Below are 22,092 nucleotides of genomic sequence, written 5' to 3' on the forward strand. Positions count from 1 at the left end.
TTGGCATTCCTTGCCCGCACAATGCAGGGCTCTGGGAAGGGCCCCTTGCCCCGGGGTCCTCCCCCTTGTGGGGCTGGGAGCTGTTTATTTTTTTTAAACTTATGTTTATCCTTTTCCTCTCATTTCTGATTCCTTTTTCACAACATGACTAATATAGAAATATATTAAACATCATTGTACATGTACAACTTTTACCAGATTCTTCACCACCACATGGAGGAGAGAGAAGAGGGGTTTTAGAAAAAATGTGGAACTCATAAATTTGCAATTGGATGAATGTTGAAAAATTACCATTTCATGTAATTGGGAAAAATAAATTAAAATTTCATTTTAAAAAAATGTGTACCATTTGTTATACTGGGATGACTCTAAGAGGGAAGAGGAAGGAATATAGGAGGAAACTATGACAACATATAAAATATTCAATTTTAAAAAGAAGTCAATGAGACAGATTTCCCCCATTATAAAAATCTCATTATTTTATAGTTAAACTCCTTTAATAAAGTAGTGTGATAAATGTAATCATATCAAAATATAGTATAAACATCAAACGTAGAAATATTTAAATACGTAATAAGTCTTCTTTTTTTTCCCTCCTTTCCCCTCTCCCCAATATTTGTTTTATATATACAGCATTGATTTGTGATTTCTAGAATTAAGTTAGAAGCCTGTTAGGCGTTATTTATCTGTTTTTATAATCTGCCATTTTTTATTCATTGTCTGAAGAATATCACACATTTTATTTTAGTTATTGAAAGTTTATAATTATGTAACATTTTTCATATTAATACCTATTGATCATCTATTTTTACATATTTACTTTAGAATTCATTTTTCATACTCATCTGTAATCTTTATCACAGTTGATAATCTTTAAGATGGAACATTTAAAAACCTTTTATTTAAGATACACTTGAGTTATAATATAGCTAAATAAGACCTATTCATTATAGCCATTTTGATTTTATTTTACTATTCTATTTTCTTAAAGCCCTAATTCTAAGACTTTATTTTAAGGAAAATAACATTCAATTTTGGTCCATATATGTTAGTGATAAAGCAATTTAGCAAATCAGTATCTGATACCTGATTTTTTAAAAATATGGGTGAGAAATTTTTTCTAAAATATAGAAATGCAAATGAAATAATAATCATAATGAAATAATAATCAATAAAATAATGAATTTATTAATAACTATATGATTGCTAGGTTTTTCAAAAGCCCATGTATAGATCACTTTAAATTTAGTTAGTATTTATTGCATTTTATTGCATTTATTGCATTTTAGTTAGTATTTATTGATCTTGAGAGGATATATTACATTGTATACCTCCTCTTTGGAGGAGTAGTATTATTATGTTTTTATTTTTCAAATTTAATATGTTTTTGATAAGTTGCAGGGGGGAGGGAGAAGCATTTTTGAAGATTTATTTTAGAGAATTATTCTTCCATAAAAGATTCATCTTTGCTGTGGAGACCAATCACTTGGAAGCACAGAAATTCCACTAACTGGATTGTTGAAGAGAGGAAGTACAGATATCAACCAACGCCCTGTAGCAATTGAAGGTGCTTTTATTCTTGACCCACCAAACAGAGCCAAACAGAAACTCCCCCCTATTCCATTGGAATTGGCACCTACTGTAGGAGTATCTGTGGCTTTACAAAGAGAAGGCATAAATGCCCAGGTAAGTTGTTTTTTTTCCCCTTCTCTCTCATAATTTATCTTCCTTTCTTGCCCATGCCTATAATCTCTACTTCATAAAATTCCTCTCTTCCATCTAGGTCTATGTCAAGCACCAACTTCTTCATGAAATATATTTTTTCTCCTCTTTCCACACAGTTTCCTGCCCTCCTTCCCAAACTGTCAAATAAGATTTTGTATTTTCTCTCTTAATAATTATTCTTTACATTTCAGTATGGATTTGTTTTTCTCTTTCATTAGAATATAAACTCTTTGCAGAGGTTATTCCGTTCTTGTATATATTCCAATGTTTGTATTCCTGGTATTTACAATAATATATGTATATATATATATATATATATATATGTATATGTATATGTATATAGTAGGTGCTTAATGTTTATTGATTTTTTTTGATGCTTTCAGTTATTTTACTCTCTCTCTATCTGTTTACATTGCAACATTAATGTGAGCCTAAGATTTGACTTGGCTTCCTGAAAAGTTGGCATGATTCCTTAGCCCAGGTGATAACCTATTTTGATGGGAGGAGTCTTTTTTTTCTCCTTTAGGTCTTCTCTTAGTGAAATTGCACTTTATTGGTTCCTTGTTTTCAGTGATTTTGACGTAAAGGAAAGCTTTCTGTTAAGTAAAGAATATGATCCATGAATTCTGGAAGCCTTGACTCATGGGAGTGAACCTAGAATTAAGAGAAATTGAATATACTTTTGCGTAGTTCTTTAATAATATTTGTACGTCATTTTTGAAGAAGACCATGACATCAGGGGGGTGATGCCATAACAAGCACATGAATTGGATTTGAGCAAGGGGATGCTGTGCTAAGTCCCACCTCACTTTCTTCTCCAGAGCCATCTGGGTCCAATGGCCAGATATGAATCAGGACAAATGGAGATGGTCTGGGTTGCGGGGCAATCAGGGTTAAGTAACTTGCCCAAGATCACATAGGTAGTAAGTGTTAGAGGTTGGATTTGAACTTCCATCCTCCTGATTCCAAGGCCAGTGCTCTATCCCCTGCACCATCTAGCATAAGACACTTAGTGTTTTACAGTGATTGATACTGATTTGTTGACAGATACTTTGAAAGATATTAGAGCATTCTAAATACATTGATAAAGCATCTAAGTGACTCAGTAGATAGAGCACTGGGCAGCTTCTGGAATTTAAATCCTGTCTCAATCACTTATTCTGTGATCCTAGATTAGTTACTTAATCCTGTTTGCCTCAGTTTCCTCATCTGCAAAATGATTTGGAGAAAGAAATGGCAAACTAGTATATCTATCAAGAAAACCCCAAATGGATTTAAAAAGAGTTAGATGCAAATGAAAAAATCACATAATAACAATAGTAAAATATATCCATAATGTTATAGCTGCATTAGTGGCTATCTTTTAGCAGTTGGTCCTTTACAGTCTGATTGGTTGGGTGGCAAAAAGTAAGATAAGAACTTGAGAAGATTGTTGGACAAATAATAGGGAAAAAAGGAAGAAAAGAAACAAGGAAAGAAAGTATAATCCTTTCATTCTTTCTTTGATTTATTTAGCATTTCAAGGATACCAGTTCATTCATGACCTCCTTCCCAGAGGTTCCTAAATCATTCTATTAATTAAAGTATACTATTTTCCTAAATTATTTTCCTTCCCCAGTAGGAACACTTTGACATTCTAAATATCAGAATCCATTTTGTTTGCGATCTCCTTTTTTCTGACCCTAGAATGTCTAAGAAATTATGAAAAAAATTAATTTAGATCTAAAATTGGAAAATATTTAGGAAGAATCAGAATGATGAAAGGTAATATTTTTAAAAGTAATCTCATTTATATGGATTTAAAGGAAAATAATTTTAAAATTGTGATTTTTCTCTAAATTATTTAGCCTTTAGTTGAATTCAAGACCCGATGTGAGCAAGAACACTCAAAGAAGCGAGTTTTAACACCTATTCAGGAGAAGCCATTGGCTGAAGAGAAGTCAACAAGTCCTCAATCACCTATTCAGCTTCAGAATCAACAATCACCACCGACTAAAGATGATGCAACAGAAAGTGAAATAGAAAGTTTACAGTATGACAAGGACACAAAAGTAAATCAAAAGGGTAAGATTGTTTTTTTAGTAACTTTTTGTCATATTTTCAAGTTATGGACTTGTTTTTTTTTAACATTTAAAGTAAAAATTGCATTTTATTGTTTTAAAATAATTGAGGATTAAATAACACCTAATTTGATTAGTCTTCCAGGTGAAAATTTTTAAATAATTTAGTTCAACAAAGATTAAGTATCTAATAATCTGACACTGTGAGCAGGGTACTATGGTAAGCCTTGCACATAGGAAGTGAATTTAAAAAAAATTCACGTATTTATAAAATAGAATTTACTTTAAGCCAAAAAAATGTATTGTGAATTTGAAAGTAATCCATATTCTGGAATCCTCATCTAGTCATACAGTTTTATAATGATGACTGATACTTCATGCTGAATGCTATCATTTAATAGCTTATATATTTCTATAATTTTTGGCTATTAAATTGAGAGAAATGACTGAAGCTTAAAAACCTACATCAATTGTAAATTTTTTCCTTTGTTGGTATTCACTTTGAGACAACAAATGTTTATTAAGCAGTTGGTATATTTGAAAGTGAGAGGCAGAGTAAAGCTTGAAAACATGAGTTCAAGTCCTGTCTCTGACCCTAACTGGATGTGTGGCTCAGAACAAGCAATTATCAGTGTTACAGGCAGTTTTCTGAGATTATAAATTGCAGAATTGCTGCTTATCAGTATTGGTAGAAGAAATTTCTTCACCTGTAATTTCCTATACTGATGACTGTGGATCAAACATTAAAAAGAAAGGCAGGATGAAGCCTAAGAACTTTCAAGACACTATATTAAGAACTAAGAAAATTGTTTTAAAAGATTATTTCCTATCTATCCCTGGATGAACCAAGCAATATATTTTTATAGTATTATTTATATCCACAACACAGTTTTTTAAAAATACAATGTTAAGCTTAGTGAATCAGTTATTTCCCGCCAATGCTAGATACCTTTAAGGATTCAGAGTGATGAATATGCTTAATCTGGTCCCTTAGTGCTTTTTGTACAATGTGTCTTATAAAATATATTCTTTGGTAGTAAAACACTGAGTTAAAATTAAATTCTTTCTTTTCATTTAGACAAATAGGGCAATCAGTTACCTAAATAGGGGTTTAGAGACCTAGATTGTTCATTTGAACCTTGGCCAACTTGGAGATAGTAACTTTGATCAAGTCTCTAAAAATTTTCTCTTTCCTCGTTTTCAAAACTGGAATGGGAATATTCCAGTTCTCTACTTACGGATAAATGAGATGATCATTTTGAAATGGATGGAACACTTATGTGAAACTTTTTACTTGAAATTTTAACTTTTGTTATTGTGTTCGTGTCAGCCTTGAATTCTCCTCCATCAGTTCCACAAGCCCATCTGGTGACAACATCCAATTCTTCTGAGATTGCTTCAGGACAAAAGATTGCCGTCCCAGCATCGTCACATCATTTTTGCTTTTCAATAGATCTAAGGAGTGTCCATGACCTAGAAGTTGATTTTCCAGTCAATTGTATGTTGAGGTATGGTTTAATCTTATTTTAAACATTTTTTAAAGGAGTTATGCTTCTTATTTTCTTTTGAGAAGTTGGGAGAGTAAAAGAGACATGAAATTTTTACTTATAAAAATGTTTTTTACTTAAAAAAAGAATTCCAAGATTTTTGAGTACATTGTTTTATTTATGTTATTAATTAATGTTATTAATGCTATTGAGTACATTGTTTTGTTATTAATATCATTCTCTTCTATTTTTGGTATTGTTTAAAGGATTTGCACTGAATTTTAAGGGTTTTTTTTGAGGTCCTTTCTATTTATTACAGTTCTCAGATCTCAACTGTTGCCAAGTGTCAAAAGGTGCAGGTATTTTGTAAATAAATAATGCATGAACATTTTAGTGACCTAGTATATATGACTTCAGTTCCACAGATCAGAATTCTCAACATGTTGTTCACAAATCAAAAAAAAAAATAACTAATTACAAAACTAAGTAAATATACAGGATGCTCGCCTGACTTTGAATGTTTCCTTTGTTCTATGATAACGTATTATGGATCCAGCTTATTCTCCTTCAAACCTCAGTAACATTTGGCCTCTCAAACCTTGCCTGGTTCTTTGCAGCTGCTCCCAATGCCTGAACAAGAACCACCGTCAGAAAGGAAATAAGAATATTCAATTCAATTAAAGAAGCATTTGTTAGATGCCTCTTTAGTGCAAGTCATTGTGATAGGCACTGGGGATATAAAAATGAGATAAAATGAGGAGCTTACAGTTTATTCTGGTATACAGACATAAATCTGATGCAATGTCAAAATCTAGGTATAGGCAGGGATTCAGAGAAAGGACATTTTAGAAACCAAGTACAGCATCATGGAGGGAACTCTTGAGCTAGGGTGTGAAGAAAGGAAGTTGATAGAGGTGTGAATATGGCAGAAGCATATTCTAGGGAAAGATGATGTATGTGTCCTGCATGGTTGCATAAGTGGGAGAGGGAGGTAGGCTTAGTGAACATGTATACTTAAATTTGGCTAGAGCAAGAACTATCTGAAGGAAAGCAGAATGAAATAAAGCTAGAGAGTTGGGCTCGGAAGATTTTGGGTCCACTCTTTTCTTTGAATGAAAGAAATAGAAGTCTAGAGAGGTGAAATGCTTTACCCATTATCACACAGTGAGTGGCAGAACAATGATTCAGTCTATTAATTCCACATCTGTGTTCTTTACAGACTTGATCCTTGCTACACATGTTACCCACCTCCCAGCTTTGGAGATAAGGCAGTGGCAAAATAATGTGTGTGGTTGATATTTTATACTTTGGGGAATCATTTCAGGTTTTTGAGAAGGGGAAGGATGACTCTTTAGAATTATACAATGAGGGGCAGCTAGGTGGCGTAGTGGATAGAGCACTGGCCTTGGAGTCAGGAGTACCTACCTTCAAATCCGGTCTCACACACTTAATAATTACCTAGCTGTGTGACCTTGGGCAAGCCACTTAACCCCATTTGCCTTGCAAAAACCTAAAAAAAAAAAAAAAGAATTATACAATGAAAAGTTTATTTTAGTGACTACATTATGTAGAAGGATGATTTGATGAGGGAAAAAAAAGACAAGGTCAGATGATTTAGAGCATTTTTTCATATGACTACAGATAACTTTGCTTCTCCTGAAAACTGCCTATTTATAGTCTTTTTTCATTTATCACTTGGGGAATAAGGGTCCTCTTTTTTTTTTTGGTTTTTGCAAGGCAATGGGATTAAGTAACTTGCCCAAGGTCACACAGCTAGGTAATTATTAAGTGTCTGAGGTCGGATTTGAACTCAGGTACTCCTGACTCCAAGGCCAGTGCTCTATCCACTGTGCCACCTAGCTGCCCCTAGGGGCTCCTCTTTTTAAAAATATTTATTGGACTAAGTATTCACTAAGGTTCCTTCCACCTCTGAAATTCTGTGACTAATTCTACTGATAAAATATATTTGGTTTTATAAATTATTTTAATTTCCTATAGAGCTAGATTTCAGAATTTTATCATCTGTATTTAATAAAATATAAATAGAAGACTAGATCTGAACATAGGAAGAGACTTAAAGACCCTTTGATCAGTATAATGACCTAACAGGATTCCAGAGGACCAACAATGAAGTAATAGCTAATAGTAAGAATTAACATTTCTAGAGCACCAACTGTGTGCTAAGCACTGTGCCAATCACTTTTTATCCTCATAACCCTGTGAAATTGATAGTGTTATTCTCTTTTTTTCAGATGGATAACATACCTAGTAAACATTGGAGGCCAGATTTAAACTCCAGGCTTTCTGACTCTAGGCTCAGTGCCATCTTGCTGTCTTGCATGGCAACCCTGTCTGGCAGAGGAGAGATACTTAGAGAATGGTACAAATTAGATGAATTTGTGAATGAAACCAAGAAATAGCAGTTGGGAGGTAGGATCACAACCAAGGAGAGTGTTCTGTCAGAAAAGTTAAGAAAGTTGAGACTTCCTGGAAGGGTAATTGAGGTAGGGAGGGGATTTAGCAGTATCAAATATTATAAAAAGTTCAGATAAATTTTTCCTTACCTTGAGAAATTATTTTTTGATAGAGTAGTGGGTACAGAAGCAAGAATAGATGGAAAAGACATGGTGCTCACAAATATAAAGTTTACTTGTAGAAATTTAGCCATGAAGTAAAGCTTGGAGTCTGAGAAAAATCAAAGGAAGGCTTTTATTTTTTAGAGTGGGGAGATCTAATGTGATGGAAAGGATGTAGGCCTGGGTATTAGAAAACCTAATCTTTAATTTCAGCTCTAATTCTGAGTAATGATGTGAACTTGGACAAATTTAAATTAAATTCAACAGAGAATGTGCATTAGTAATACAAATATGAAATAAAATAGAGCTGCCTTTCTTTACCAAGTAAAATACAAATTATTTGATCCAACATTTAAGGCCCCCCACAACCTTTTAGTATTTTTACTTCTCCAAGCTTTTTGCATTCTGTTCTCCTTCAGTTATTCTCTATTTCAGCGAAACAGAAATACTCATGGTAATTGGATTGTTTCCTATACTTTCCTGCCTCCTTTGTGCAGGCCTGAATTTCTCTGGCATTGGTGTGAAGGATATATTGGAAAGGGAAGAGGAAGAAGAACTAGTGAAGGAGACAGAAAAGGAGCATTTTGAGAGGTAGGATGAGAACTAGAAGAGGCCAGTCTCTAGGAAACTTGGGGAGGAGAGTGTCAAGAAGGTGGATCATGTACTGCAGAGAAGTCAAGGAAGATGAACACTGAAGAAAAAGGCCATTGTATTTGTCAATAAGGTCATCTGTGAGTTTTGAAGGGAATAGTTTCAGCCTAGTTTCTGTCCTAAGTAATCTACTGAATGGGCTTTGAGGAGTATATGGTGGAAAAGTATGGACAGAGGGTATAGGTCAGGGCTGTCTAAAATGCAGTGAAGTTGAGCTACTGCAGAGCTCTCACTAAAATGGCAAATTAAAACATAATTGTCGATTGTTCCGATAAAACTTCTAAAAGTAAGGTTGGACAGCCCTGTTATGGATTATTCTTTTTACTTAATCTTTCTTGGCCTTGGTTTCCTTATTTTTATTTTTTAATTTTCTTTTTAGTTTTTTTTTTTTTTTTGCAAGGCAGTGGGGTTAAGTGGCTTGCCCAAGGCCACACAGCTAGGTAATTATTAAGTGTCTGAGACCGGATTCGAACCCAGGTACTCCTGACTCCAAGGCCGGTGCTTTATCCACTACGCTACCTAGCCGCCCTGGTTTCCTTATTTTTCAAATGAATGAGTTGGGATATATGATCTTTAGGGTCCTTTCCAGCTCTAGCATTCTGTGATTTTATGACTTATAATGTTTGGTGAGCTAGTCAGCCAAAAGTGGTATGCATATGTATTCATTGATCTGGAACTAAAATCAGGATGGTTTCTAGGATCTAGAAATTAGTATTTTTTACCTCATCAAATGTATGTTGACTCTAGAATTCATTCATTCAGAAACATTTACTAAGTGCCCATTAGGTATAGAGTGCTGTGCTGAGTTCCGGGGGGGGGAGATTAAAAAATGCAGGTTAAATGTAGAACTCATAACTTCAGGAGCAGAAAAGGCACAGGTTTTAACAATAATATATAATATTATATATATGATTTGGCAATTGTATGACAGGGTACTATCTGATGAGCAAAGATGAAGTTTATCACAGAATAATGGTACTGGAGAAGAATACATGAAGGAAGTGGCAATATTGCTTTAAACAAAAGAAGCTCTCCAGTTAATGAAGGGAAAGAAAATTATTTTTGACATAGGCACTAGGAGCCAACCTGCTTAGGAAAGGTGTATTTGAGGGACAGAGCATCAAGTTTGTTTTTAAAACACAGTGTATGTGAAAGTTAGCAATGTGAAATAAAACTAAAAAGGCTGTATGGTACAAGATTGTGGAATGTCTTAAACATGAGTGGGATTGTTGGTAGGAAATGTTATTTACAGGGAGTAGAATATAGTGTTAGAAAATGTGCTTTTTAATTGAAATTATGAAGTGAGATCTAATTTTTACATGAAAATCATGTTGTACAGGGTATATAATTCCTTTCTATTTTTTTTTTTTTGGAGAGGATATCTTCTTGATGAAACCTTGGGTGGTTCAGAATTTTATAGAAAGGGCTATAAACTCCCTCCCATAAACATCAGAATTTATACATTATGAAAGTTCTCTTTTCAGAGTAATAATAACCTTACTCAACTTCCTAATTTGAAGGAGCAAATTTGTCAGCCACACTAGAAAATATTCTCATCACAGTATGATCCCACCCTCCAATCCCATATTCCCATTCCTTTGTTTTATTTAAATGGGTCTCCATTTTCCTTATTTTTGTCAGTATCTTTGAGATTCCAAGGAGAATTTCTATTTAGTACTACCCTGGAAAGGACATGGGCCTAACTGAGTTTGTAAATTAGGAGCTGGGGAAAAGGGACATGATTCCTAATGTGGACTCCAGAAAGAGGCTGATATTGTCAGATTATTTGGCTGTTGTATGCCTGCTCTAAGTGAACATAAATGCTAAGTACTGTAAATGTAAACTGTCAAAAGTAGACTTCTGAGACCATAACTTACTTTCCTACTATCAAACAAAGCTTTTAGCCTTTAAGCTATCCTTCCATCTCTTTTCTCCCTTCCAGATTTGTAGAAAGAACAGTACAAACTTACTACCTTTTATTTTATTACTTTTACTCCTATATATTCACTCTTATATTTTGGTTTCCAGCTCTGCTATTTCCTAAAGCCAGCCTTCCTTCCTTCCTTCCTTCCTTCCTTCCTTCCTTCCTTCCTTCCTTCCTTCCTTCCTTCCTTTCCTTCCTTCCTTCCTTTCCTTCCTTCCTTCCTTCCTTCCTTCCTTCCTTCCTTCCTTCCTTCCTTCCTTCCTTCCTTCCTTCCTTCCTTCCTTTCCTTCCTTCCTTCCTTCCTTTCCTTCCTTCCTTCCTTCCTTTCCTTCCTTCCTTCCTTCCTTCCTTCCTTCCTTCCTTCCTTCCTTCCTTCCTTCCTTCCTTCCTTCCCAAAGTCACACAGTTAAGTAATTATTGTCTGAAGTCACATTTGAACTCAGGTCCTCCTGTCTCCAAGACCACTGCTCTATTCACTGTGCCACCTAGCTGTCCCTACCTAAAGCCATTAAAAAATATATTTTATTTATTTTTCCAACTACACTCAAAGTTAGTTTTCAACAATCATTTTTTGTAAGGTTTTGAGTTTCACATTTTTCTCCCTTCCATTCTTCCCTCCCACTTCCTTCTGACAGAAAACAATCTAATATAGATTATATATATATATATATATATATATATATATATATATATATATATATATATAAATCACATTGTGAAAGAAGTATCAGATTGAAAGGGGAAAAAACATAATACATAAGACAGCTTTTAAAAATTGAAGATAGTAAGCTTTAGTCTGCATTTAAAATCCACAGTTCCTTCTCCAGATATGGATGGTATTCTCCATTACAAGTCTTTTGGAATTGTCTTTGATTATTGTACTGCTGGAATGAGTGAGTTCATCATAATTGATTATTACACAATGTTGCTGTTAGTATGTACTTCTGATTTTGCTCACTTCACTCAGCATCAGTTCATGCAAGTCTTTCCAGGCTATTCTGGAATTCCCCAATTGATGGGCATCTCCTCAATTTCCAATTCTTTGTCACTATGAAAAGAACTCCTATAAATATTTTTGTACGTGTGGATTTTTTTACTCTTTTTGTTGTAATTTCTTTGGGAAACAGACCTAGTGGTATTTTTAGATCAAAGTGTATATACACAGTTATATTGTCCTTTGGGCATAACTCGAAATTGTAAAGCCATTTGTTTTAAAGTTACTTAATGCCTCCTATTGCCAGTGTGCTTCTCTCTCAACTCCTTATCCTCTTTGACTTTTTTTTTTGGCCAAATCTTATGCCAGTGGCTTTACTCATCCTTAATAGTCTCTTATTCCTTGGCTTCTTTGATACTCTTCAATTTTCTGTTACCTTTAAAATTGTTCCCTCTTGGGTTTCTTCAATGTATTCACTTTTTCTTTCTTGCCTCCAAGTGAGACATTTACCAACTTCTTGTCTTGCTCCTTTTTTTCTACAAATTATCCTCAAATCTGTATTTCAATTTAATACCTTTTATGAGTTCCAGGTCCATAGATGCTTTCTAACCATTTTTATATAGATCAGGAATGAGGAACCTCTGGTCATTGAGATATATTGGACTGGTGTTGCCAATACCACTGCAGGCTGGCAAGGACTCGAAATTCAATAAATCTAGTAGTTTTTTAGGATTTAATTAATTAAATGTTTGACCAAATATAGTCTATGGCTGATGTTATAAATATTCCAATGACTCTTGACAGAAAAAAGTTCCCCAACCCTACCTGATGTAGATCATAGATTTAAAACTATAAGGGAACTTAAAAGCCATCTAGTCCAATTTTCTCATTTCACAGATAAGAAATTGAGGCTTAGGGGCAGCTAGGTGGCGCAGTGGATAGAGCACTGGCCTTGGAGTCAGGAGTACCTGGGTTCAAATGCGACCTGAGACACTTAATAATTGCCTAGCCTTGTGGCCTTGGGCAAGCCATTTAACCCCATTGCCTTGAAAAATCTTTAAAAAAAAAAAGAAAGAAAAAAAAAGAAATTGAGGCTTAAATGTCAGAAGAAGGATTTGATGTCTTCCTACCTGTGAGTCCATAACTTTAGGTTCTCATTTGTGTCTAAAATTCATCATATCCAAAATTGAATTCATTATTTTTTCTAACCACTATCTGAAAACTATTTTTCATTTCATATGTCCATATTTTTAATATCTCTCTAATCCAGATCTTTTAGTCACTTTTAATTCTTTGCCTTGTCAGTTTCCAGGTTCCTTTTTTCTTCTTCTATAGTATCCCCCCCCCAACCATCTCTGTATTTTTTTATTCATTCTGCCCAGATTTAAATTCAAGTACTACAATATCTTTCTCTTAGACCATTGTAATTGTCTTCTAGCTGGTTTTCCCATAATCAGTCTCTTCTTTCCTACTTGTTATAGTTTCACCCAGCTGCCAAAATAATTGCCGAATACTTTAGATTTGATCTTTTTTGTCCCCTTTTCCTAGACCTTCCTTCAAGTTTTTACATGACATTCAAGGCAGGTTTCATCTGTTTTTCAATCCTAATTTTAGAAATTTCTTTTTATATTTTTTGTGTTCTGACCAAACTAGACTACTACTTGTTTGTTAATCTTATCTTTAAGATTCATTTTAGTTACATCCTCTTCTGTGAAGCCCACTCTGATTTCCCTCTCCTCTGCATTCCAGATACATAATCTATCCTGTTAGTTTTACCTCCCTTTTCTATTTAACCCCCCCCATTCTAATGTACATCTAAAAGTATTTAGAACATCAATGAATTGTGTTTCATTTTTGTTTCTCCTGCTTCTATACATTATACATTGCATATAAGAACTACTTAATAAATGTTTGTTACTTCTATTGTGACATAATTTTGGGACATCAAATAATTTAGAAAAATAAAAAAGTTGTCTTTAGAAAAAGTTATTCCATATTGTCTTTGTTGTTTCTGCCAAACTATATTTAAGTTTTCTAAGAATGTCTATTATTTTACTTGCCAAGATTTTCCATTATGTAAGCTGTCCAAAAGCAATTCTTTTCAAACTTCCACAGAATTTTAGAGTTTTGTGACTTATGTTCTTGGAAAAGACTGGAGCTGTGGAAGCACAGTTATTTGCTTTAAGTTCTTAGACCATAAAAAACAATACAGAGGAAACTCCATAACCTTGAAACTTTTGTAAATCAGGACTGTAGGGGCAGCTAGGTGGTGCAGTGGAAGGAGCACAGACCCTGGAGGTAGGATCTGAATTCAAATTCATTCTCAGATACATAATACTTAAGTAGCTGTGTGACCTTGGGCAATTCACCTAACCCTTTTATTAAAAAAAAAAATCAGGATTGTTTAGTGGAAGAATTCTTGATTTAGAATTCAGTTCTGGGCTGTGCACCCTACCAACCATGTTACCTCATGTCTCTTTCCTTATTTGCAAAATGAGACAGCTGTACTAGATATATTTAGTGATGTAAGATAGTAAGCTTTTGTCTGCATTTAAAATCCCTGTATTTCATTAATAATGAACTTAATTATGATTTATTAAATTTCACAGGATAAATTCATTTTTAATTTTTTGAGGGGTGCAATAGGTTATGCAGAACATTCTTATACATATTTTTTCTTGGTTGCTATAAAATTTAAAAAGTTACCATTTATCAGTAAGAAGATTTATCCTTTATCAATAAGAGGATAAAAGATGTTTAAAAAAGGATAGCTATGAAGGGCATATATGATGTTATTCTTTAAAATTTTTTATAGCATGCTTTTTATTATTAACTACTATTGATATTAAGCACATATATTTACACTATATTGTATAATATGATGATATAAGTTGCTTTGAGTTTAATTTCTGCCTGAGTACTTTCTAATTTTCCCAGCAGTTTTTATTAAGTCAAGAATTTTTCCCTAGTTAATTTCTGGTTTTCTTTTTATCAAATGCAGGGAAATTGAGTTCTGTTGTTTCTGAATCATTTTTTCTTGTCTGTTCCATTAATCGATCTCTCTATAAACAAATACAGGTGATTTTGATGACTAGTGCTTTATAATATAGTCTGAGACCTGGAAGAACTATTCCTCCCGTTTTTACTTTTTTCCATCATTTCTGTTGATATTCTAGGTCTTTTGTTTTATCAAATGAATTTTGTTACTATTTTTATCAAGTTCTATAAAATATCCCCTTGGTTTTTTGGTTAGTATAGCATCAAAAGAGTAAATTAGTTTTGGTAATGTTGTCATTTTTAGTATATTGACAATCTAGTCATAACTCCAGTCTTTAGTCACCATTTTTTCTAGTTCTTTAACACCCTTCTTTATTTTAAGTAGTACTTTGCAATTGATTCTCTACAAGTCTTTTGTGTGCTTTTAGAAGTTGATCTCCAGATATTTTATATATTTTGAAGTTATTTGGAATGGAATTTCTCTTATTATTGTTTCTTGTATTTTTCTATTTTGTGGAAATGTTGTTGATTTTTAAGTATATATTTTGTAGCTTGCAACTTTGCTGAAGGTATTAATTCTATCAATTTAATATTTTTGCTTATTCCCTAGAGTTTTCCAAGTATAATCTTACCTCCTCTTTACCTTTTAATTCCTTTCTCTTGCTTTATTCCTATTGCTTGCATTTTAGGAAGTATATCAAGCTTTACTCCTGTATTAATTGAAAAAGTTTCTAGTGTGTTCTCAGTTGAAAACAATGCTTGCTTTTGGTTTTAGATAGATGCTTTTAATGATATTTTTAAAAGGTTCAAAATGTCCATACTTGGTATGGTTTTTAGCATAAAACAGTGTTGTATTTTATGAAAGCTTTTTTTCTGCATCTGTTGAAATGATGTTGTGGTTTGGAATGTTTTGGGTTTTAATATGATTTTTCCTGTTGTTGAACCATCCTTTCATCCCTGTTAAAAGTCCCACTTGATCATAAGGAATAATTTCTTGGATAAATTTCTATGTTCTGTTTTCTGGTATTTATAAAATTTTTGAGTCATATTCTTCAGTGATACTGACTTAAAGTTTTCTTTCTGTGTTTTAGCAGTCCCTGCTTAGGTATTGGGTCTGTATTTGTTTCATAAAAGGACTCTGGCAAGGTACTTTGTCATTTTTTTAAGAAAAATTTGTGATATATGGGTACTAACTAATCTGTAGAAATTTGATATAATTCTTCTGTGAATCTATCAGGATGAAGGATATTTTTACTTTCTGGAATTGAGTTTTTAAAGAATGCTATCTGGTCTTCTATAGTTTAGATATTTTATATTTTTGAGTATATTCCTTTGCTTCTTTTGCTTTCTCAGTTTTGTTACCATATAACTGCATAATATGTTCTTTTTATTTCTTCATGTTTTTCTGTAATTATATCTTGCTTATTTGCTATTTTATTTGATTTGATTTTTTTGCTGCCTTTTTAATCAATTTTATTAGTCTTTTCAAAGAGTCAACTTTTATTTTTATTTCTCATTTCTGTGGATTTTTTCATTTTATTTCTACTTTAGTTCACCTCTGATTTCTAATTTCTCATCTTTGTGCTTATTTTAGGCCTGTTTATTTATATGTTTGTAAGTGTTTGATTTCCCCCTTCCCCCCAAACTGCTTTAACTTCATCTCAGAAATTTTGCTATATTGTTTTATCATTAAAATTTTCTTTTATTTGTTCTTTAATTTCCTTATTTAGGATTTCATTGTTAAATCTCTGATTTGGTATCTTTTGTGGTCCCTGAACAAATTTGCATTTTTTATTTACATTTTGGTTTGTAAAAACCATATTTTCTATTTTTTTTCTTTTTTTACATTTGCTTGTAATATCTCTGTGCCCTAGGCACAGAGTGTTTTATAAGTGTTTCATGTGGTGTGAAAAATAGATCTGTTCTTTTTTGTTGTCTTGTTTAGAAATTGCCATTAGTTTTTTAAACTCTTAATTCTTCCAGAAATTTGTTCAGTTCCTTGTTTTCCCCTATAGTTTATCTTTCTGTTAGATTTATTCAAAATTGAAAGAGATTGAATGTCACTATTATGTTACTATCTGTGTCTTATTTCTTCCATGAATTATTGTAAGGTATTCTAGATCATATAAGTTTATTATTAACGTTGATTTATTTTCTTTCGTTCCTTTCAGTATGATGTAGTTTCCTTTCTTTATCCTTTTTTATTTTATATCATTTTTGTTTTATTAACTATCATGACTGCAACTTGTATGCAAGGTAAATTTTTTCCATCTCAGTTTTTTTCTTTGTTTTTTAAATGTGTTTCTTTTAAGCAAGAGGTAGAATTTTGTTTTCTTATTCAGTTTGTCCCTTTTTCATTTTATGGGATTGACAAATTCATTCATTTTTTTTTTTTAGGTTTTTGCAAGGCAAATGAGGTTAAGTGGCTTGCCCAAGGCCACACAGCTGGGTAATTATTAAGTGTCTGAGGCTGGATTTGTAATCCATTCATATTTAAAGTTCTTATTTAGGTTTATATGTTCCTCTATCTGTTGCTAAATTTTTTTTATTAAAGTTATGGTTTTACCCCATTCTCATTTTGCTAAAATTGAATATTATAATCCTTCAGTTATTTTATCTTTTCTTAAGGTGACCGTTTCCACTGTCACCCCTTTTCTTCTCTTTTGTTAACCATTTCCCTTTAGTATTTGCTTATTAGTTCCTTTTTCTTTCTTGCTTGTCTGTGGTTATGGATTACCCTCGTTTAGACAATTTCCTCTCCCTTCCCTTCACTTAGTCTTGTTCATTTTTTAAAACTTAATTTTTTGTACTGCTTTTCAAAATTTTTTAATCTCTTTAATAAGTCCTTTTTTCTTTCTACTTTAGATCCTCATTTTCTGATTCATGACCCCAGTAATTATCTGATCTCTCTCTCTTCTCTATATTACTTATTCAATCAAGGTTTCGAAGGTATCCATTCTAGCTCATGTTACCTGCTTTATTTACTCTGGGAGGGTTCTACCACTATCTTGTAGAATTTGCCTTATGGATTTCCCTTTTCCTTTGTATCTCACTCCCAGAACAAAGTTAAATGTTACAGGTATCTGAGAATATACTACCCCATGTTAAAGGCCCCGCCCTCCCTCACCATGTCCCTTAGTATTCAGCCCATAACTGATGTATACTGAACCTTACCTTTTTTATAACATTTGTGTAGAAATCTTTTCCCTGTGTTCACACTTGTTCAGATGCCAGTTGCACCCAGGGATACCATATCCCTCCCTCCCTATATGTAATGAGTAACTTTTCAAACACCAAATTCCCCAGGCCACAGCCTCTATAAGATCCTCATCTTCCTTCACAGACCATGTCTTTTCACCCTTAAGATGACATCCCACCTCCAAAATACTGCCTCCTTCTGTTGCTAGAAAATTGGTATCGCCAATGTAGTTGATATTTCTCACAAGTGGAAGAATTCACATATAACCCTGGAGTTTAAAAACCTCTCAGGATTTAATTTACAATCCTGCCAAGTTTATAGAAGCTGCTTGAAGACAGGTTGAATAACAAGGGTTAGGGGAGGGCCTGAGGATAGACAGTGAAAAGGGAAGCAGAGGGAAAGGAGAACAAGCCATAAAGCTGGCAAAGAGACCCATGGCTCTGCAGTGGGCCTAGCAGGAGCCTCTGGCACTAGCTTAAAAAGAGAGGGAGATATCGCCATTCTTGCAGGGTGAAAGTAGGGGAAAGAAGAAATGGGCTTCTCTTATGATCTGACTTAAAAATACACTTCTGTAGTAGGTTGGACAAGGGTGTGCTTGGGGAGTGACCCAGCACCTGGTTCTAGGTTTTCTCCAATAGGCAAGGTACCTGCTGGCCTTCCTGTCCCAAAGTGTGTGATCTTTAAGTCCAACACATCATTTCCTGTGGAAGATGATTGTCATGCCTGCGTAAGCATGACTTATCAGTAATAGCATGGTCAAGGGGAAGTAAAGAGTTGGAGCTGGAAACTGTAACCTGGAGAGGGTACAGATAACATTTTCTTACAGATATTTCTTTTATATTTCTCCTTCTACATATTCCCCACTCAGAATTTAACAGTATAAAAGATTACAAAATTTGTTTCCAATTTCAATATTCCCTATGCCCATGATTCCCTGTATCACTTCCTTTCCCTTTTTTCAATTTTTCTTCTTACCCACTCCCTTGTAGGCTCTTACTTCCTGAAACTACAAAGGTCACCTTATCTTCAGTACTGACTATTGATTTAACCTAGCACATCACCTACTACCTTCTATCCTTCAGCTCCCCCTCTCCTTTTCATATACTTTCCCATATTTTAATACAGTAATAAAAAAACACATTAATTTACCTGTAAGCAAGAGTGTTGCCACCATAATGTCCCTTATCTGCTTAATACTGCAACCAGATTTCTGCTTGCACTCTGTGTATGTTTAGAAGTCTTTTACTGGTCTCTCCATTGGCTGCTGTATTTATTAATTTTTTTTGCATTTCTGATGTTTGAGTTATCTGAGGAATAAATAATTCAATTCTGGTTTTTATTTTTAAAAATATTTCAAATGCCTTCTTTATTTTTGAACACCCATCTTTTCATGCAGTTGATTTCAGTTTTGCAGAATAGCACTCTGGGCTTGCAACCTGAGTTTCTTGGCTCTTTACTATACTTTTCATTACATTTGGGGGTGCAGATTAGTCTTGGATTATTCAAAATATCTTTTTCTTTGTGACTTTCTTATTGTTTGCAGAACTTGTTTCTAAATTGAATTGTTAACTTTAACCATTGTGTGCAGTTTGCAGCGTTGGTTTTTTTTTAATGGAGGTAATCTATAAATTTTTTCCATCGATATTTCATTTTCCATGATCAGAAGTTCTGGGTAGTTCTTTTCTATTATTCCCTTCATAATCATATAATAGTTTTTTTCCCCTATTGTATGCTTCTGGAAGACCCATGATTAGATTGTTCTTTGCATATACTGTCTTCTAGATCAGTATGTTTTGTTTGCTTGATGAGCATATTTCTTTTTTAATTTTGTTTTTTGCTTCTCCAAAATTGTCCTTCACTTCTGTTTATTTGCCTTCCCAATCCATTGTTCTCTTTTTTTTATTACTTTAATTGTCTTACTTGCTGACGAAGATTACAGTTTATTTCTTCTATCATTGGCCTTCCTTGCAGGCCATTAATTCTGCTCTCATAATTCTCATTTCCCTTTTAAACCACTTGAGAACATCATGTTGTGGTTCTGTACTCTTATATTCCATATTCCTTTATTTTTTAGTATTTTAGTATTTATTGAAAGATGTAGGAACTAATTTACTAGCTCTGGCTATGTTTCCTTCTGTTGTCATTTCTTTTCTTGTTGATTTATCTGCAAAGTTTTTGAGTTTTCTTTTTGAAATCTTTGGTCATTTCAGTCATTTTTCCCCATTATTTTCTCCTGTCAGTCAGTTGCTAACTTTGTTCTTGATGGGATTTAGGTTAACCAAATAAAGGTAGAAATCAAGGGTTACTGAAAAGTGAAAGAATTCATATGCTCCCTGGGATTTTAAACTGCTCAGGATTTATTACAAATTATTAGAGTAAACAGGTTAAAACTTTTTCTCCTCCCAGAGAAGCAACTGGCACTTCAGGACAAGGGTGAATAACAAAAGGCCAAGTAAATGCTTGGGAGACAGAAACAGAGACAGAGAGAGGGGGAGGTAAAGAGAAAAGAAAGAAAATCAGGGAGAGACCTGGCCAGATAATGGACCAACCTAGAGGTTCAGCCCAGGTTTTATAGTCTTGCCCTTTGTCTAGGCACTGAGGGCAAAAGGGGGGAAATCTCTCCTCTCTATGTGACCAAAACCAGGTAGAAGGTAGAAGCTGGGGATTGGGAAATGAGGAGATAGGATACAAATTTTATATTTAACAGTGAAACAATAGGAGTCAATTTACATCTCAAGAGCAAAGAATCTTCCACCCTTTAACAAGATTTAACACAGCATTTAAAGATTACAGAACTTATTTCTGATTATAAATTTTCTACATTCTTAGTTCTCTATATCAACATGACTCCCTTCCCTCAGATTATGGTTCCTTTAAGGCATCTCGGTATGTTTCCATGGTAGGTACTGCACAGTTCACCAGTCTAGGTCTTGGACCCAAGTGACTTTTGAGAGCTCAGTAGCACCTTCTACTGGATACTTTTTCTTTCAGGATTAGTTGAGTGTTGCAAACTGCCCTCCCCCAGACACATTCACTCTATCCTTTCCTGTTGTCCTGGTTTCTGTGGTATTACATTGTTGACCTAGAGTTGGCTTTGCTGTTAAAAGGGTGTTTTTCCTTTGGCCCTGGTAGTGTAGAATTCTGTAGCCCTGATGCTATGGGCTTATGACTCATTGTTTCTGAGCAGCTATATCATTTCCTGGCTGCTAGAACAGCCTTTTTTGCATAGGATATGGAGGAGTGTTGAGGAAACTCAGAGTCATTGCTCCATGGGTTTTAGGATTTTTTTTAACCTTTGTTTGAATTTTTGTCATTATGATTTCTTTTTTTGAGAGGTTTAAGAACGGGGGGGGGGCTAGTTGGATAAAAAGGCTATCCCATCTTGTTGCTTGTCGGACTTGGAGGTGAATGATTTAGAACTTTTGTATTCCAGTTGTTACTGCTACCCATTCTTCTGTTCTAAGGTAATTCAAATGAATAAATATTTTTATAGTTAACCTCAGGCTTTTAATTCTAAAGGTAATTGGGACTTTTAGGTAAAAGAGAAGATAAATATAGAAATTACAGCATGGCCTCAGTTAATTAGAAAATATATCAGTTCTTATACCAACTTTTATTTTACGTGGTATGTATTTTGAAATAATATTTTTATGTAATTTATTCAGAGAAGCATTGAGGTTGCCATTAGAAGCTGTCTGGTTATTGGCAAGTAAACCTCTTTAAGCCTAAGCTCTTTTTTCAAAACAATTTTAATCTGTAAAATGAAAATAATATTTAGGAATATTAAAGGAAGAAGGGATCTTAGAAACCTCATTCTGTTAAAAATGAGGAAACTCAGCTTTGACCATGTTAAACGATTTGCTCAGGGTTCTAAATATAAGTGGCAGAGCAGGGATTCCAACCCCAGGTATGAAGGGAGCTGGGTAGTTCAGTGGATAGAGTTCTGGGTCTAGAATGAGGAAGATCTGGGTTCAAATATGGCCTCTGGCACCAATTAGTTGTATGACTTGAGAAGTCACTTAAACCTTGTCCTGCCTCAGTTTTGTCAGTTGTAAAGTGGGGGATCATAATAGTACTTCTCTCCTAGGAGTGTTGTGAGGATCCAGTGAGATATTATTTGTTAAGTACTTAACAGTGTCAAACAAATAGTAAACACTTGGGTAAATGCTTCCTTCCATCTAATTCTCAGACTCCAGTCTTTTATACTTTCCTCTACTTCTTTGCATGGTAGTTGTGAGTCAAATAAGAAAATATAAATAAAATTTCATTGGAATTTTAAAGTACAACACACACTTAAATTGTTATTGTTTCTTCACCTGTGTAAAATAAGAATAGTATCAAACTTGTCTTATTCTTCAGGGAATATTGAACCTTGAAATACTAGTGCTGTGGAAATATTAGCTACTCTTCTTTCACTTATTTAAAGATTTTATTTTGTATTCAGTAGTTGCTAATCATGATATTAATGATTTAGTGTTGGAAGAAACCTAAGAAATCATTTAACTTAATCCTTTCATTTTACAGATCAGAAAACTAAGC

At 33.8% G+C, this 22,092-nt stretch overlaps 1 protein-coding gene across 2 annotated transcripts in view; it reads left to right on the forward strand.

The window, feature by feature from the left end:
- The window catches only part of CEP120 (centrosomal protein 120), a 116,883-nt gene that overhangs the window by 46,938 nt on the left and 47,853 nt on the right, over positions 1–22,092 (forward strand). For both annotated transcript variants that reach the window (XM_074205950.1, XM_074205951.1), the window contains exons 7-9: positions 1,459–1,686; positions 3,573–3,789; positions 5,116–5,293. In XM_074205950.1, coding sequence (XP_074062051.1) covers positions 1,459–1,686; positions 3,573–3,789; positions 5,116–5,293 — 623 coding nt within the window. The remainder of the gene's footprint in view (positions 1–1,458; positions 1,687–3,572; positions 3,790–5,115; positions 5,294–22,092) is intronic.

The sequence above is a fragment of the Macrotis lagotis genome, chromosome X, assembly GCF_037893015.1.
Source record: "Macrotis lagotis isolate mMagLag1 chromosome X, bilby.v1.9.chrom.fasta, whole genome shotgun sequence".
Taxonomy (NCBI): domain Eukaryota; kingdom Metazoa; phylum Chordata; class Mammalia; order Peramelemorphia; family Peramelidae; genus Macrotis; species Macrotis lagotis.